This window comes from Nipponia nippon, unplaced genomic scaffold (genome assembly GCF_047370975.1).
Source record: "Nipponia nippon isolate SJK-2023a ecotype South Korea unplaced genomic scaffold, ASM4737097v1 scaffold_1, whole genome shotgun sequence".
In the NCBI taxonomy this organism is placed as follows: domain Eukaryota; kingdom Metazoa; phylum Chordata; class Aves; order Pelecaniformes; family Threskiornithidae; genus Nipponia; species Nipponia nippon.
The window spans coordinates 47,817,679-47,834,902 of record NW_028262290.1 but is presented as its reverse complement, the minus strand read 5'-3'; the positions used below and the strand labels follow the sequence as shown (position 1 = coordinate 47,834,902).

Sequence of the window (17,224 nt, the reverse complement as noted above, 5' to 3'; positions counted from 1 at the left end):
TTTACAAATAGAGAGAGCAAAAGAAATTTCTCCCAAATACCTATTGCCATTGTTTATAATTTTTAGCCGTCGCATCTTTATTTTCTCTGACAGTGGTAGTTGACAGTCCATCGTGCTGGCGCAATGAATGTGGGTCATTGCTGTCCACATCTGAGAAAATGCCATCTCCAGTGCTAATGGAAATTTATTTTAAAAAGTAATCATTGACTGAATTATCAGCTTCAAGATAACCTACTGCTGCCTACCACTGTTTTAAGTGCCTTGTCAGTTGCATCTGTGCTCAACAGTTACATGCCTTGGTAGTTAAAACAGCATCACTGCCAGCTTTCTAATCCCTTTAAAAAATATTAGTATTTTGTAAGTATGCATCACAGGGAGTCACAAGGTATAAGCTGTGTTTATTTGATTTTGATGCTTTTTGGGCTTTAAAAAATTCAAGGTCACACCTACCTCATGGATACTTCAAGAACTCAATCCCCTCCCCATCCACAGCGTACCCCTGCACTCAAGGATGTCAAATTCTGTTGAAAAAAGGGGGTTCCCTCCACCACTTTCCCAGAACGGGGGAGATATGCCACGATCTGCTGGAGGGTAGGAAGGCCCTGCAGAGGGACCTGGACAGGCTGGATTGATGGGCCAAGGCCAACTGTACGAGGTTCAACAAGGCTCAGTGCCGGGTCCTGCACTTGGGTCACAACAACCCCATGCAATGCTACAGGCTTGGGGAGGAGTGGCTGGAGAGCTGCCTGGCTGAAAAGGACCTGGGAGTGTTGTTTGACAGCTGCCTGAACATGAGCCAGCAGTGTGCCCAGGTGGCCAAGAAGGCTTGTATCAGAACATCCTGGCTTGTATCAGGAATAGTGTGGCCAGCAGGACCAGGGAGGTGATTGTCCCCGTGTACTCGGCACTGGTGAGGCTGCCCCTCGAGTACTGTGTTCAGTTTTGGGCCCCTCACTCCAAGAAGGACATGGAGGTGCTGGAGCGTGTCCAGAGGAGCGCAATGAAGTTGGTGAAGGGTCTAGAGCACAAGTCCTATGAGGAACAGATGAGGGAGCTGGGGTTGTTTATCCTGGAGAAGAGGAGGCTGAGGGGAGACCTGATTGCCCTCTACAACTGCCTGAAAGGAGGTTGTAGCGAGGGGAGCGTCGGTCTCTTCTGCCAAGTAACAAGCAATAGGACAAGAGGAAATGGCCTCAAGTTGTGCCGGGAAAGGTTCAGGTTGGATATTAGGAAAAATGTCTTCACCGAAAGGGTTGTCAAGCATTGGACCAGGCTGCCCAGGGAAGTGGTTGAGTCCCCATCCCTGGAGGTATTTAAAAGACGGGTAGATGTGGTGCTTGAGGACATGGTTTAGTGGTGGACTTGGCAGTGCTAGGTTAATGGTTGCACTTGATGATCTTAAGGGTCTTTTCCAACCTAAACGATTCCATGATTCTCCGGTTCCACCCCAGACCCCGCTGGGCCGGAGCCCCGTGCCGGGCCCGCGGCGCTGAGGCGGGCCGCGCCGGGCGGGGGCGCCGCGGGGCTCCCTCTCCCTGCCGGGGCGGCGCCGCTCGGCGCCTGCCGAGGGCTTCCCGCAGGCGGGGGGCGGCTGGGCTCGGCTGGGCTCGGCTCGGCTGGGCTCGGCTCGGCGGCGCCATGGGCTCGGCGCTGGGCAGCGGGGCGGGCCGGGCGGCGGCGGGGGAGCAGCGGCGGCGGCGGCAGCAGCAGCCGGCCCCGGGGCAGCCGCCCGCCCCCTCCTTCGAGTGCGCTGTCTGCCTGGAGGTGCTGCACGGCCCCGTGCGGACGCCCTGCGGACACGTGTAAGTGCCCGGAGCCGCCGCCAGCCCGGGCGAAGGGGCTTTACCGCAGCCCGGCCCCGGGACGTCTCCTGCCGGCGGAGCGGCCCCGGGACGGAGGCAGGCGGGAGGTCGGGGTGTGGGGCCTGGCAACGGGAGAGGGTCGGGGTGCGGACACCCGGGGGTCGCCCGGCCGGGGAGAGGCCTGAGGGAAAAGCCGAGGGAGAGGGGGAAAGTGCGCTTTGAGCTGACTGACAGTAGAGTCATGGGGTTTCATCAGCCATTTGCATACAGATCATGGTGGTGGGCACAGGTAAGCAGCTCCGGAGTCAGCCCTTTTTAAGATTGAATGCCCTTAAGTTGTGTCTGTTTCTCTGCTGACTGCAGAGAGAATCTGGGACACCTGTGCTCTATTTTTTTTTTCCTGTTAAATACCTAGAAGTGTATCTAGATTCATCCCGGCTAAATTTGCTTAGGGTTAGGATATGTCAGAAAACCACTTTTGGGATAGCTGCTTTAGGCTATATATATAACCTTACGGCCGGTTATTCTGGAGCACCATTGAAAAAATCAGTGAGTAAAACTAGCTGTTCTAGAGCAAGTGTGTTCTTCTGATTCAAATTCCAAGTGAGTGTTTCTAATGGTTGTCTTCACCACAAATGTAATGTGAGCTGTAATTGGAGTATCGCCCCTAATCTCAGTCTTGTCCAGATGCAAGCATAGCATAAAGATCTCAAATAGAATTAGTGCAGAGCAATGTATGCAGGTGTAAAATGCAAGAACAAACGTGAACCATCTGCTAGTGACTCCCTTTACAGACGTGGCACCTGGCACAGGCATTCCTCTAGTGATAACGGCAGTCAGAAGTATGGCTTAAGCCAGTGTTTAGGAATAATTTTGGAAAAATTAAAAAAAAAAAAAAAAAAAAAAAAGAGAAGGATAAAAGGCTTCCTAGCATGTTTCTGAGCCTGTTCTTAGTTTCCAGGACAACTTGTTGGCCTCAGCAACTATAGGAAACTTTTCAGAGTTCCTTCTCAACAGAAATCCAGCCAAGTAGCTGCGCCTTTTCTGCTATTCACCTGCCGAGGCTAGTTTTTATTATTTATTCCAGGTCACAGATCATGGAAAATGATGTGCTGCTGAGCTGAGACATACACATGTATGTATGTCTAAAAATGCAACTGTTCACAGCACCCTCAGCATCTTCAAGAACTAATATATTAGCTTTTGTTGGATTTGAGAAGTGTTATGCAGCCTCTAACTAGAGACTTAAGACAATTGTTTGGAGGCTAAACGGAAGGGGAAAAAAGTAGGGCTTTGGCAATGTTCAGGGTCAATATCCTGAGATGCTTAGGTTTTATTTCATCCACCTGCACTGTTTTGAGTTTTGTTTGTTTATTTGTTTTACCTGTTTAGGTACAGACTGAGCAAATAAAGCAGAGTGATAAATTGCATTAAGGGTGGAGGGGTTTATGTTGTTGAACCTGAAATTCTTGCAAATTGTTTTTATAGTCAACTGAACAAATCACTGACTAATAGCAAAAGACTATTTGTGTATAATGCATGAGTGTAGTTGTTCTTTACCAATCCTTGTATCCTTTATATTAATTTTTTCCTGGCTACTGACAGTTTTAGGGGGAGGGTGAAGGGTAATCTGATTTTTATATTTTGTGACATTGAAAGGGGAAAGCTTTCAGACAGCATGTGTGAACCTTGTACAGGGTTATTTACAGAAGGCTCATCTGTTCCTCAGGGAAACAAAGAAACCTTTTCAACCCTATCTAAAGTACAGGAATAATCTAAGTTAAAACCTGCTCGAGGGCAAACCGTGTGTAACAATTCACAGTTTATCCTTGGACAGGGAGCGTGTTGGGTCTTGGCTGTACCCTCTTTGCACTTTGTGTAATCATTTATACTTCTGTGAAGTAACTGCAAAATACCACCTTCTGTCTGACTTAGGCTTTGATTGTATTTTGCATGGCTCCGTGGAGCTATAGGTGAAGAAAGCTTCCAAAGAAGGGATTACATCTGAAATCCTCCTATAGATCGATCACAGGCTGTTAAGTATGTTAAAAATGCTGTTGCAGGGTGCACTGGCAAGCTTGGCAAGTTGTTTTCAGTGGCTTAAGAAGGTTTTGCCTCAGCTTCCGACTCCACTCCTCTGCTGGAGTTGCTGTCTACATAGCAGAGCTGGTGGGGGCAATGTGGACTCGTGACTTAGCAGCTCTGGTGCAAAGGTTAGCATTTTAGCAACTGGGAAAGAAGGTGGATTTGCACTGAAATGCCAAACGGAGTAGAAGTATCTGAGAGATAAGCACACGATACCTTCTGCTGCGCTGGAAGGTTGGGAGAGGAGACAGAAGGAAAGGTGGGTAACCTTTGGTTTATGGTTGGACTTGATGATCTTAAAGGTCTTTTCCAAGGTAAATGATTCTGTGATTCAACAGAGGGGCAGCACAGGAGGGTGCGAGTGGCAACATCCTAAATTGGCACAGCATGACCACCAGTACTAGCTGGTTTGAGTGATCTGCTGATTATGACCACAGTGATTTATGGTTTTAGGTGCCTCTCTTCTGGAAGCTGCTGCATTTAAATCTCCAAGCAGAACTGGCAAAATGGAAGATGTTCCTGCTCCTTACCTGTTTCAGTGCAAAGTCAGCAGTTTATTTAAGTGAAATTTTGCATTCATGCAGCTGGGGTTGCACACAGAAGTTTGCTCCTGCTGCTTCTGCTGCAGGGCTGTGGTACTTAGCAGAGGGGCACAAGTGCAAATTTATCTTAGAGGTGCAAGGACTTCTGCCACCTTCTCATCCTTGGAACAGATCCTCCTAGAAGCTATGCTAAGGAACATGGAGGACAGGGAGGCGATTTGAGACAGCCAGCATGGCTTCACCGAGGGCAAGTCCTGCCTGACCAACCTAGTGGCCTTCTGTGATGGAGTGACTGCATCAACGGACAAAGGAAGAGCTATGGATGTCATCTGTCTGGACTTCTGTAAGGCCTTTGACACGGGCCCCCACAATATCCTTCTCTCTAAATTGGAAGGATATGGATTTGATGGGTGGACTGTTCGGTGGATAAGGAATTGGCTGGATCGCATCCAGAGGGTAGTGGTCAATGGCTCGATGTCCAGATGGAGATCAGTGACAAGTGGTGTCCCTCAGGGATCCATACTGGGGCCAGTGCTGTTTAATGTCTTCATCAATGACATAGACAGTGGGATTGAGTGCACCCTCAGCAAGTTTGCACAGGACACCAAGCTGAGCGGTGCAGTTGACATGCCTGAGGGACGGGATGCCATCCAGAGGGACCTGGACAAGCTTGAGAAGTGGGCCTGTGTGAACCTTATGAGGTTCAACAAGGCCAAGTACAAGGTCCTGCACCTGGGTCAGGGCAATCCGTGGTATCAATACAGGCTGGGGGATGAAGGGATTGAGAGCAGCCCTGTGGAGAAGGACTTGGGGGTACTGATAGATGAAAAGCTGGACATGAGCTGGCAATGTGCTCTTGCAGCCCAGAAAGCCAGCTGTATCCTGGGCTGCATCAAAAGAAGCATGGCCAGCAGATCAAGAGAGGTGATTCTGCCCTCTACTCCGCTCTAGTGAGACCCCACCTGGAGTACTGTGTCCAGCTCTGGGGTCCTCAGCACAGGAAGGACATGGACCTGTTGGAGCAGGTCTAGAGGAGGGTGTCCTGGTTTCAGCTGGGATAGAGTCAATTTTCTTCCTAGTAGCTGGTACAGTGCTGTGTTTTGGATTTAGTATGAGAATAATGTTGATAACACGCTGATGTTTTAGTTGTTGCTAAGTACTGCTTATACTAGGCAAGGACTTTTCAGCTTCCCATGTTCGGCCTGGTGTACGAGAAGCTGGGAGGGGGCACAGCCAGGACAGCTGACCCAGACTGGCCAAAGGGCTATTCCATACCGTATGATGTCATGCCCAGTATATAAACTGGGGAGAGTTGGTTGGGAGGCAGCGATCGCTGCTCGGGGACATGCTGGGCATTGGTTGGCGGGTGGTGAGCCAATTGTATAGTGTATCACTTGTGTTGTATATTATTATTATATTATATTATTACTATTACTATTACTATTACTATTACTATTACTATTACTATTACTATTACTACTATTCTATTTCATTTTACTTCAATTATTAAACTGTTCTTATCTCAACCCAGGAGTTTTCTGACTTTCACCCTTCCAATTCTCTCCCCCATCCCACTGGGGTGGGGGGAATGAGTGAGCGGCTGTGTGGTGCTTAGTTGCTGGCTGGGGTTAAACCAGGACAGAGGGCCACAAAAATTATTAGAGGGATGGACCACCTCTGCTATGAGGAAAGGCTGAAAGAGCTGGGGTTGTTCAGCCTGGAGAAGAGAAGGCTGCGGGGAGACCTTATTGCAGCCTTTCAATACTTAAAGGAGGCCTACGAGAAAGATGGGGATAGTCTTTTTAGAAGGTCTGCTGTGACAGGACCAGGGGTAATGGTTTTAAACTAAAGGAATGTAGATTTAGACTAGATATAAGGAAAAAAAATTTCACAATGAGGGTGGTGAAACACTGGAAGGGGTTGCCCAGAGAGGTGGTAGATGCCCCATCCTTGGAAACATTGAAGGCCAGGCTGGATGGGGCTCTGAGCAACCTGATCTAGTTAAAGATGTCCCTGCCCATTGCAGGGGGTTGGACTAGGTGACCTTTAAAGGTCCCTTCCATCCCAAAGCATTCTATGATCCTTACACCTCTGCTGTCTGCACACTCCCCCAGGCTGATCAATGTGCTCACTGTGGGTTGCAGTCTGGCACAACAGCTTCTTCTAGCTCCTCCAAAGCCAGAGGGGCTGGCAGTCAGTGTGCATCCTTTCTTTTGTCCTTCCTTTCAGCCCCAGGCTGTCACTCTACCTGAGACCCTTCAGATCCCTATCTCAACGTGATGGGGAGCCATAATCTAATGCAAAGAAAGGCTGTCTCCTGTCCCATTAGCACTGGGGCTTTGCAGTGGTTCTCAGATAGTGAAGAGCAATAATGTCTTAAATCTCTGCAGGAAGATTCACCAAAGCTTATCTGTCATATCCGTAACTGACAAAAAGCTTTCAAAAGCAGCTGCAGTGACCACTAATCCAATCTGCTTTTATTACTATAAACCAGAGAAGTGAAGTGGCTTGGACACTCCCAGAGGTAGGGATGCCTTTATTGAGTCAAAACCCTGTGATGGCTGGATCAGCGAACACTTGCCACACAACAACCTAACACTTGCCCTGCAACTGCTGCCTAAAACCTCTGAGTGTAATTCTCCAACTCCAGGCGTCATCATGCATTGGAGAAATTCCGTTGTCTTAACAACCTGGATTCTTGTCCGTCATAGGAGTAGCATGGACTATTCTTCTGTTTATGGGCTCAGGAAGACTTACAGTAAGCTATCAGTATGTATATTTGTGACATTGTCCAGCAGCAACACTACAAAAATGAAATAATCTTTTCTGTGATGGCAGGTTTTGAAGTCATGGACTGCAGGCTTTGCCCAGCCCACAGGGGACAAGTTCCTCACTTCTGCTCTGAAATGAGTCCTCACAGTCACGTAGGTTTCAGTGCTACCAGGATGCTCAGTTTGTCTGTTTTCAGTGCTCCCCTTCACGCAGGTAGGGCTGCAGGAACAATACCCACAATCTTCTTAACAATATATCCTAAGAACAAATATCCTGCAGTGTTACACCAGGGATGCATTTGGTGCAAAATTTTGATTCTTTTTTATATACCCTGCCTTATTTGAAGCATGTTTTGGGGGGATTATCACATTTGTTTTCATTTCTTTCTATGTATAGGTTCTGTCATTCCTGTATTTCTGCAAGTTTAAAGAATAATGCATGGACGTGCCCTTACTGCCGCGCTTATCTTCCTTCTGAAGGAATTCCAGCCACTGATATTGCCAAGAAGATGGAGAGCACATACCGAAATTGCACAGAATGCGAAACACAGGTTTGCAGCCTTGAACACTAGCTACTAAATAATTCCAGAGATGTATCCATGCACGAGAACTAACACTATTAAGATCCCTTTTTAAGGGCGTGTCTAAACAGAGAAACTCTACCAGCATGATGATGGAAGAATAAATTCTTGTGATTTATCAAGTTCCATATCTAAAAGAGCTCTAAAACACTCTGCCAGTGCCATTGCAAATATTAAGCTCAAGCCTAAACCTATGGGAGCTGAATCTTCTTGACTCCCTACATTGGCTTTGGCTGGAGAAAGGACAAATCACTTTTTTTTTTATATAGTATGATTGCCTAATTCTAATAAATCCTGCCCACAATTGCATCTGTTAAAATATAGGACAAAGATACAAAATTTTGTGATTTTTCTTTTTAAAAAAAAACCAACACCCTGCCCCCCCTTTGGTAAAACTACCTAAACTGAGCCTTTTTCCGTTAATCTAAATAAAGCCTTTGAAACATCACTTACTCACATGCAAATGAAGTTTTAAATGCTGCTGTTTGAACTGGAACATGTTAATCATGTTTCATCAAAACAAGGTGCAGAGCAAAAGGTTAACAGGACTTTGTGGTGGAGGACGGGGCATATATCAGTAAGAAAAACTGTTAAGCAAGATTGAATTAATATACATTTACTTGAAAAGTCATATAAACCCGAGTATTTTCTCCCATGTTTGTGAATATTTACTCTGTGCTTCTTTCTCTATAATGAACAGTCTTCAGTTGTGCTTCCCCCTCATATTTTTACACCTGTGTTGTTTTGTGGGAGGAGATGGTACAGCTTAAATGTGACTCCCTCTTATTTTTTCTCTGAATGGATTCATGTCTGGCTTTTAGAATTTCTCTTGTCTTGCTAACTGCAAAACAATACCCTTAAATCATTCTTGTCTAGCCACAGCAGTGTGAAAATACTATAACATATAAACGAGCAAGTAAATGTGTGAACTTCAGAAAGACTGCTATTTGCAGGGTTGTGGGGAATTACAGAGAAGATAAGAAAAGCAGCAAAAATGTTTATTTGATGTTAAGACTACTGGTTCTTTACCTTTTTGCCATGGATTTTCTATCTGGGAAAGATTTGCTTAAAACTAAAAATGAAATGCGTGAACTGCAACACCTTGATATTAACAATAGCTAAATATTGAATTTAATTTAAATATTTTTTAAAATCGGGCTTTGCAGAAGGAACCCAGTTGTAACAGGTGTGTTAAGAAGTGCTGAGCTATGTAAGGCTTAGCTAGGCTTCTCAATAATTAGTAGAGCATAAGTATTTCCTTTTGATGTTCAGTGGCGGAGCATAAGAAGCGACCTGAGTATGGCCACCTGCAGGGGTTTATAATCTTTCTTATGGCTGCAGAAAGCATTAGCTGTATTTCTTGCATAAAGCCATCAGTGAGGCCACTAAGATATGTCGAAAAGAAGAGTGCATTTAATGCATTATAGTGTCAAGACACCTTTGTATGTTGTTTCTGATATTTGGCAGACTACCCTTGGCAAATGCTCCTGCAGTGTCTCAGTCACGCCAACACATGGATTGCTGTGCTAGTATAAACCTAATTTCATTTACAGTTTCCAGTCGGGGAGTGGAAATCGCAATTAAGTGGCTGAGGCATGAACATGTTTCACTCTGCTGCATCTGCAGTCAGGATGATTATTTGTAGTGGAGCCATGGCACAGACATCTGGGACAGGGTTATTTTAAATTTCTTCACCGAGGTTCACTGGAACCAGTCATCAATATTTAAAGGTTAAAAATATAGAATAACCTATAAGTAATTGTAATGTCTCTGCACTGTTTCTGTGCAAATAATATTTCAATATCTCAACATGGTGACTTCTTATCATTTCATATTGTTTCTCATCATAGAAAATACATCATGATTCTGCTTCACCAGTTTTGTTATTTAGAGGTTCTGAGATAAAGGAAATAGCCAGTAGCAGCAGCAATATAAACCCCAGATCTTATCCTTAATGAATCTGTAAAAAGTTTTGCTGATGCCTTCACTGAGGTCAGAATCCAGCCCTCAAGTTGGAAAATTTTTGGTTTTAACACAGTTGGTCTAGATTTTCACCACTAAAAACAGAGCAAGAAGTAAACTGGGGGGGTCCCCCTCCCCAGACTAGAAATGTTTCCCTATTGCCTCCCTAATTTCATTCCAAAGTATTAGAGGCCAATGTAAGGAAGAAGTAACTGCAAACTAAGAATTTTTTCATTCTGATTCACTTTACTCTCATAAGATGAATGTTATTATTATAAAATGTATTAGAGCAGTACTGAACCAGTAACATAATGCTTAGGAAACTGAGCCAGTAGTAGAAGGAGATGCGTGTTCTTCCCTAGGTATAGCCACAATGTTGTAATAAGGCTTTGAACTAGAAAATATTCGGTTATGTATTAGCATGAATGTGTCATGGTATAAAACATAACAAGCTGCTTCTTCTCATTGCTTAGGTATGTCTGAGTGAAATGAGAGCTCATATAAGAACTTGTGAAAAATATATAGAAAACTATGGACCTCTACAGGAGCTTGGAGATGCTGTAACAAGGTAGACCTTAGTGATGATGACATCGCAAAAGCACTTCTGAGTTTGTTATCCCGATGTAGTAAAGTCAAACTGGTAGAAGAATTCTCAGATTTTTTTTTTTAATTGGAACTTGTTTCTGTTTATAGAATTGAACATGAATCCTTTACTAATATTTTAAAATCATAATACTCAAATAGTACTTAAAATGGACACTAATTTTTTTTTCTATGTGTGATTACAAAATAATACATTTTACTTGCAGTTAGTATGATTTTGGTAGAATTTAGCTCCATGTGACCTGTTTTGTAGAAACAACAGTATTTTGACAAGTCAGCAGTTTTTGATATTTTTCTTGGGAAAGAATTATGTTTACTTTCAAATAAAACTCCTTGAAAATGTTGGTTATTTCCAGAATGAATAAGACTAATAATAATCTAAATTTAATTAGCTCTCATCTAATAATTTGTTCTTCAGAAACAGTTTTGAATTAAGAAGACTGACAGCTTTTCTTATTTGTATGCTTACAGTATATAGAGAGAATACAGATACTTACAGAATATGTGTCTCATATGTCAAAAGTTCAAATTCTTCGTCCCTTTCATTCTCTTTCAGGGCAGGACCTGTTAGAGCAATCGCTTCGGTGTGTAGCAATTCTAGAATGACTGAGGTCTTGAAATCAAATGGCCTTTAGTTTTGTCCATTAACGAATAGGAACAACTTTTATATCATAATTAAAATGCTTTTTTGAGATATGTAATTTAAAATCCCTATAATCTTTGCTACTGGAATTCCTAAATGACATATTATTCAGGTTGCTTGCTCAGAAGACCTGTCTCCTTCTCAGTCATTGTTCTTTTGATGCTCAGAAAAACTTGAACATTTGTCCACAGACATTTGAAAACTGCGCTAACCTGAAAATAGTGGTTCCACTGTGCAATAAGACCATACTCTGTACTGAAAACTAAGTAGGAGTCCTCTGCGAGAAAGTGTTGAATTGGTAGTTTGGTCACGCATGCTCCAAGTGTATCACAGCACTTAAATGACACTTTTATCAAATGTCTATACTTGTAGCGTTCAGTATTTTCATCCATTCTTCTCTAAGGCTGTGGTTATGTTAAGAGTGCTTTTCCGGATCAATATCCTGCCACGCTGGCACAGCGCTGTGCAGTGTTCGCAGCATCCATGAGCAAGGCTGACCTTTTGGCAGCATAGCATGCATCACGCCCAGGTACATGGCATACACCCATGCTACATTTTAGCTATGGCAAAAGAAGCTTCTAATGATATCTGGCCAAAGCAATCTAAATACTTCTTTTATTGCTTGTAGTACAAAGAATGCATCAGTTCTATCTGCAGCCAGTAACAACGTCCTACCTTTTATTCCCAGATATTCCTGTCCTTATTGCCAGTGCGAAGTAGATGAGGATGAGCTAATGGACCATTGTCTTGCTTACCACAGATCAGAAAGGAGAGCAGTGGTAATGTGTATATATTTTGCTGAATTCACATGTCAAACTGATTAATTCTAGCAAGCATCACTGATAGGAGAAAATAGACAAAGATAAAATGTATGAATTGTTTAATTGGTTTTAATGGAGGAAAAACTTACCTATAGTCATTCCCTCTCTTTCTCTCACAGACAAGCGTGCATGCATATAATATTTAAAATATTAGCACTTCTATAATTTTGAGCACTGGTAGGAGCACTGAAAATGGTGTAGGAAGTCTTACGACTGATACAACATGCAGTAACTTACAGCCAGGAGAACGAGCATTATTCAGGGACTTGCCTGCTTTTAAATCCCGCATGTGCTATTTCTGCTGACCTAACTCAGATTCATGCGCAGCATTTGCTGTGTATTCCAATCTGGGTTTTGGGGTTATAATTTGAGAACTGCTTATGGGGCCTCATATAAGTCAGTGGCGTTTTTAATTTTTTTTTTTTTAAGTTAACCTCACATAACTGGCTTCATTCTGAAGGTCCACGGAGGCTGCAAGGTGTTACTGTGACCCTGTTTGTAGGATTGAGGTCCATAGGCTGTAGACTCAGATCTCGATGAGCGTAATGTACTTCTCTGATCGTTATTTGCCGAGGCATTTTAGACTCCAATTCTCACGTCTTGCAGAAGAGGTGTTTTAGAGAGGTTACAGACTGAAGCACTTGTAGACAAATCAACCAGCGTTCCCGTTCCCCGCAGCGGGTGGGATGGGGGGAACCCACTCCATTCCCTTCTACTTCGCAGGTTAGTTTTCACCACTTTAACCATGATCGTATTAGTAAGTTATCCTGGAGCCAGAGCTCTGAGTAAATTAAAGGAAGCATTTACTCAAGAGTGTATACTGTGTTCACCTTTATCTGAGCTAAGGCTTTAATATATAAGACTTTGCCAAATTTTGTATTTTTCAGATTAGACTCTGTATTTACTTTGGTCAACTGAAACAATTGTCAATAATTTTTATCACACCTATCTGTCTATAAGCCCTTATTTTTTCACTCAGGGCAAATTCACAGATAGCTGTATTGTGTAGCTGTACGGCAGAATTAAGCCTTACAACTTAGAAAATTATTGAATCCTTTGCTCAGAGTTGCATATTCAAGCTGATCCTGAGAGACTTGGGTAATATGTGTTAGATAGCCTCTGTTGCATGTTTCTTTGAAACCTAACGTAAAAAACAATGTTCAGAACTATGCCTACAAATAATGTAAAAATTATAGGCAAGGAAATGAAAATGTGATCTTTTAAGTCATACTGCTTTCATGACTGCTTTAGTTGGTTTATAAACTGTAGACACCACATCGTTAATACAAGGCAAAGAGAAGGAACATGCTGAGAGGTACACCTCGTTTGCTACTGACACACTGACTCTTCCCTTTAATTCTAGAATACCTTTGGAGTAACTGTTTCAGTATTATTTCAGGAGTACCTGAAAAACTGATTCGGCATAGCTATTTCAACCTTTTCATTTCAAACTTAGAATAAACACATCAGACTTTTAGTTCTAAAAAGGCTTTTTTGATGTGTTGTATCATCATGTTCATTACCATAACATGTCATAAAGCTGTTTTTAGTGTGCAAATGGTATGTTCACACAGTATATTCACACATGGTCTGTTCCATGATAATAATCTTTTTAGTATATGCACAGTGTTCTCATGATATTGCTTGAAGAAATACGTGTTGCAACAACTGCAACTTTTGTATTACAGAGAACCCACAGGAAGTAATTCAGCTTTTCTTTTGATGAAGTGTTTTAGGCACTTCTGTTACACGCACACAGATGAATTAATTTATTATTGATGACCAGAGAAATCCTGTACGTTTCTTCTAGCACTTTATCATCCGAGCAGTGGCTTGGATGATAAACAAATGGATTATTTTTTATTAGTTTGTTATTTGAATGATAAACAAATGGATACACAAATTGTTTGGATAATAAAGAACTTTTGGTTTGGATAAAACGAATGCTCTTACATGACTGTTCTCTTGCAGCTAGTAGGAGGGGATGTAGTAACCATCAGATCTCTTGCTCAGAGAATGCCATCTGGCCATAACAGATCTGCTTATTTCACATTTCTGGTTTTTTAAACACTGATAATATTTCTTCTATAAGACCTCCAAGAGGAAAATTGAATAATTCCTTCCGTTTATTTATAGTGGTGTCCAATTTGTTGTTTAACACCTGGGAGAGATCCAAGCTATTTCAGCAGAAATTTTATAAGGCATCTTCAACTCAGACATACACTCCATTATGAAGACTACATAGTGAGTAATGGTGTTTGCAAACTACTGGACTTGATTTCTTTGTGTGTATCTTCTTTCACACCTTTTACAATCAAGAAGGTATCAAAAGAACTGAGCAGATAGCTGTGTCACAAGGTGTGGCAGATCTGTACAGAGACAGCATAGTCTGGTACTCAGAGGTGCCAACTTCTGGATTCTGTCCTCAGTTCTGTTGCTGACTAATGGTGGGACAACGGAAAGGTACTCCGTTACCTCATTTCTTAACAGGTATTATGCATCTACTCATGTTTATAAATGACTTGGAGATTCTCAAATGAAAACCTACATACTTCTTTAAAGGAGAGTTGTTTCAACAACCCATTTTTGTTCTATAAGAGCCTAAGATGACACAGCTGTACTTCTGAAAGGTACTGCAGCTGTTTGCTGTCTGAGTGGGCTGTAAAATAGAAAATGCAGCACAAGCACTAACATGCTGGTAAAATTTCTCAAGAATATTAGTTAGTGCTTTCCTATATTGATATTTGATACTCATTCAGACAAAATCCCAAAGAAAGATATAAAACATTATTTTTTTCAAGTGGTGCAAAAGCACTGAAGAAAATGATGTCCGAATGGAGGGCAGGGGTGAAGAACCATCTTAATAATTTGAACCTATAATTCATGCACATGGTGGAAACAGACTTATGTATGATAGCACTTTAATGATAGCTCACACATACATAGCTTCATAAAGTATAGCTAAGACTTGAGTATTTATTTCTATACACAGTAATATAACATGCATCACCAAATTGGACTCTCTAATAAAGAGCATTAGCATTGTTGGGTTTTGCGTAATCACTGAATTAATCTGTTTCTGCATTTGACATTCTCATTTATTTCAAGTTTCATAATGATTTCTCTTGCTTTATGTTGTAGTGTTTACCACTAAGGAGTAGAAGTTTAGGCAGTAAACTTTAAACATGGATGTAAACCTACTAAAACCAGTATTTTGTTAACTGGTAACCCAAGCAGCCAAAATTAAATCTATTAACACATTAATTACTATCTTGATAGTCAATAAAATATCCTTTTATTCTGTCAGGACATAAACACTGTTGGAGAAGTTCTTGTTGAAAGAGTTCTGGATGGGTCATTCTTAGAATATGTGCACGTGAGTCATCCAAACAGCACATAAGGACTACTGCAAAAGAGTGGAAGAACATGTTCTGTAGATAAATGCAGTCATTAAAATTTAGCCTTTTGCAATTAATGGAGTGTTAGTAACCTGTGTGGACCTAAAAATGTGGGTTTTTCTTCTTAAGCATTGTTTTGTTTTTAAATTCTTTTTAAAATAAATTTCAGCTTCATTTACAAAAATGTGTTGTGGGTTTTTTTTTTTTTGTAAGGATAAAAGAAAATATTGTCAATTTCTCTGCCTAAAACACAATGGTCCTGAACTCGCTGCCAGTCCAGTATACAGAAACACTGTGCTTTGACAGCAGCCTCTCCTATTTGTTTGCAGCTCCATTCCAGGAGCAAGGCCAGTCCCTTGCACCTTGATGATGACAATGCAATGCTGGAGGTAGATGACAAACAGCAGCTTTTCAGATGCTACAAGACCAAACAAATTGGAACAACCTCCCCTTAAAACAGTGTCATGCATACTACCTACTGTCAAGGATGGTATTACTGACCCCATAAGACTGCACATAAGTTTCCATTTACTGTGCAAGAGCAGACTCAAAATTAGCAAAGTTGGTAAGTGAAAGCCATCTTGAAAGGACAGCAAGAAGTGAATGTTATGTTTATAATAAAAAAATAGAAACCTATTCAAGAGAGTGACAGCGTTTTTTAACTAACCTGTATTCTTACTATGTAAATTAAAAAAGTATGTACAGTTTTTTACATGTACAGTATAACGTAGTATCTTTCAAAGATGCAGTTGATCTGTAAGAAATTAAAATTCATGTTAACGCATAGAAGCACATACAGTGATTAAAGTAGCTTTAATCACATGGTAACATGTTAACAAGGACACTCCCAGTAGACTTTACTAGTTTTTCTTGGAATCAGAAAGTGGCTCCTTTTTGGCAAGAGAAAGATTCAATGTTTCACGTGCCTGGGGAAGCTGCTTTCCTTTCTGTTTGAGAACTGTCCTTGGGAATGAAAACTCCTCATTCAGAAAAAAAAGATGGACAGTGCTGCTCCAAAGGGTCAATTTGTGGGAACATTTGAGTAACTAAAAGAAAAAAAAATCTGCTCTGCCAGAGCAAAGTAGCCAAAAATATAGGGAAAAAGTTATTGGATATATGGCTTCCTGCACATCTAAAAAATGTATATAGAGAACTTTTTATACGTATGAAATAAGCTGCCACCATAAGAGTGTTGTCCTTATTTTTGTCTGTGGCTGCAAGTGTTCTTTGTTGGTCGTGATACAGATATATCTGGCAAGAGCAGAAGATGTCCTTCCCCTTGGACATGCCACCTTCTGATCCCCCTGCAGTTATACAGCTTTGTCGTTCCCCTTTTGCTCACATCCATCTTTCACCGCTCCCACAGAACAAATCATATTTTTTTGTTCATATTGGCAAGGAGATGTGCTGTTCTTGCAGCAGCAGCATTGTCAAGAAAGCAACCAAAATAATAGTTGTACAAAATCGTACAATAGCTGTGCAAAGGTGATCTAAAATGGACCTCTTCAGTGGCAGTTGCCCCCTGCAAATGGCAAAATTTTATGAGCAGTTCTACAAGTTTTCACTGGTGAGATTTCATTTCACAAACACATTTTATCACAAGGAATAAAAAGTTGGCAGGGCCATTGGTTTCATTTAATCTAAAACGTCTGATTTAAAATGCTTTCCTTCAAATAAATACGTTTCATAAACTTCAGCTGCCTGATTTCTCTTTACATGTTGTCTATGTCAATGGCAAAAACTACATAAGATTTACAAGGCTGGTGCCATGCTATATATTGCTCTGTGGCATACTAGTTGTCAACTCCAAGGTCGCAGCTTTATTAAAGGATCAAGATTTACAATAACGTTAGCAAAAGCATGAACGCCTTCACATACACCTTCCTGTAGTTTACTTCCCTGAGGTCATCTGCACAATTTCCCCCCCTGCCAAAAGCTACTAATCGATAAATACTGCGGTCTCCAGAACAAAGTTCAAATGGACCTATCATGTTCCTTTAGTAATAAATCTTTGCT

General features: G+C 41.8%; 1 protein-coding gene across 1 annotated transcript; it reads left to right on the top strand.

Annotated features, from left to right (window-relative positions):
• The first annotated feature begins 1,638 nt into the window (after nt 1-1,638).
• Nucleotides 1,639-15,382, top strand: RNF125 (ring finger protein 125). Its single transcript, XM_009473124.2, has 6 exons — nt 1,639-1,802; nt 7,598-7,751; nt 10,217-10,311; nt 11,678-11,768; nt 13,947-14,054; nt 15,118-15,382. Exons 1-6 carry the CDS (start codon nt 1,639-1,641, stop codon nt 15,208-15,210), a joined length of 705 nt encoding a protein of 234 aa, XP_009471399.2. The 3' UTR covers nt 15,211-15,382.
• The last annotated feature ends 1,842 nt before the right edge of the window (nt 15,383-17,224 follow it).

What these genes read in the sequence shown, in the direction of transcription:
- RNF125 (XM_009473124.2), top strand. Translation starts at nt 1,639, where the DNA reads ATGGGCTCGGCGCTGGGCAGCGGGGCGGGCCGGGCGGCGGCGGGGGAG. An exon ending in GCACAGAATGCGAAACACAG is followed by an intron (nt 7,752 to 10,216) that starts GTTTGCAGCCTT and finishes CTCATTGCTTAG; the next exon opens with GTATGTCTGAGTGAAATGAG. An exon ending in GATCAGAAAGGAGAGCAGTG is followed by an intron (nt 11,769 to 13,946) that starts GTAATGTGTATA and finishes GTTTATTTATAG; the next exon opens with TGGTGTCCAATTTGTTGTTT.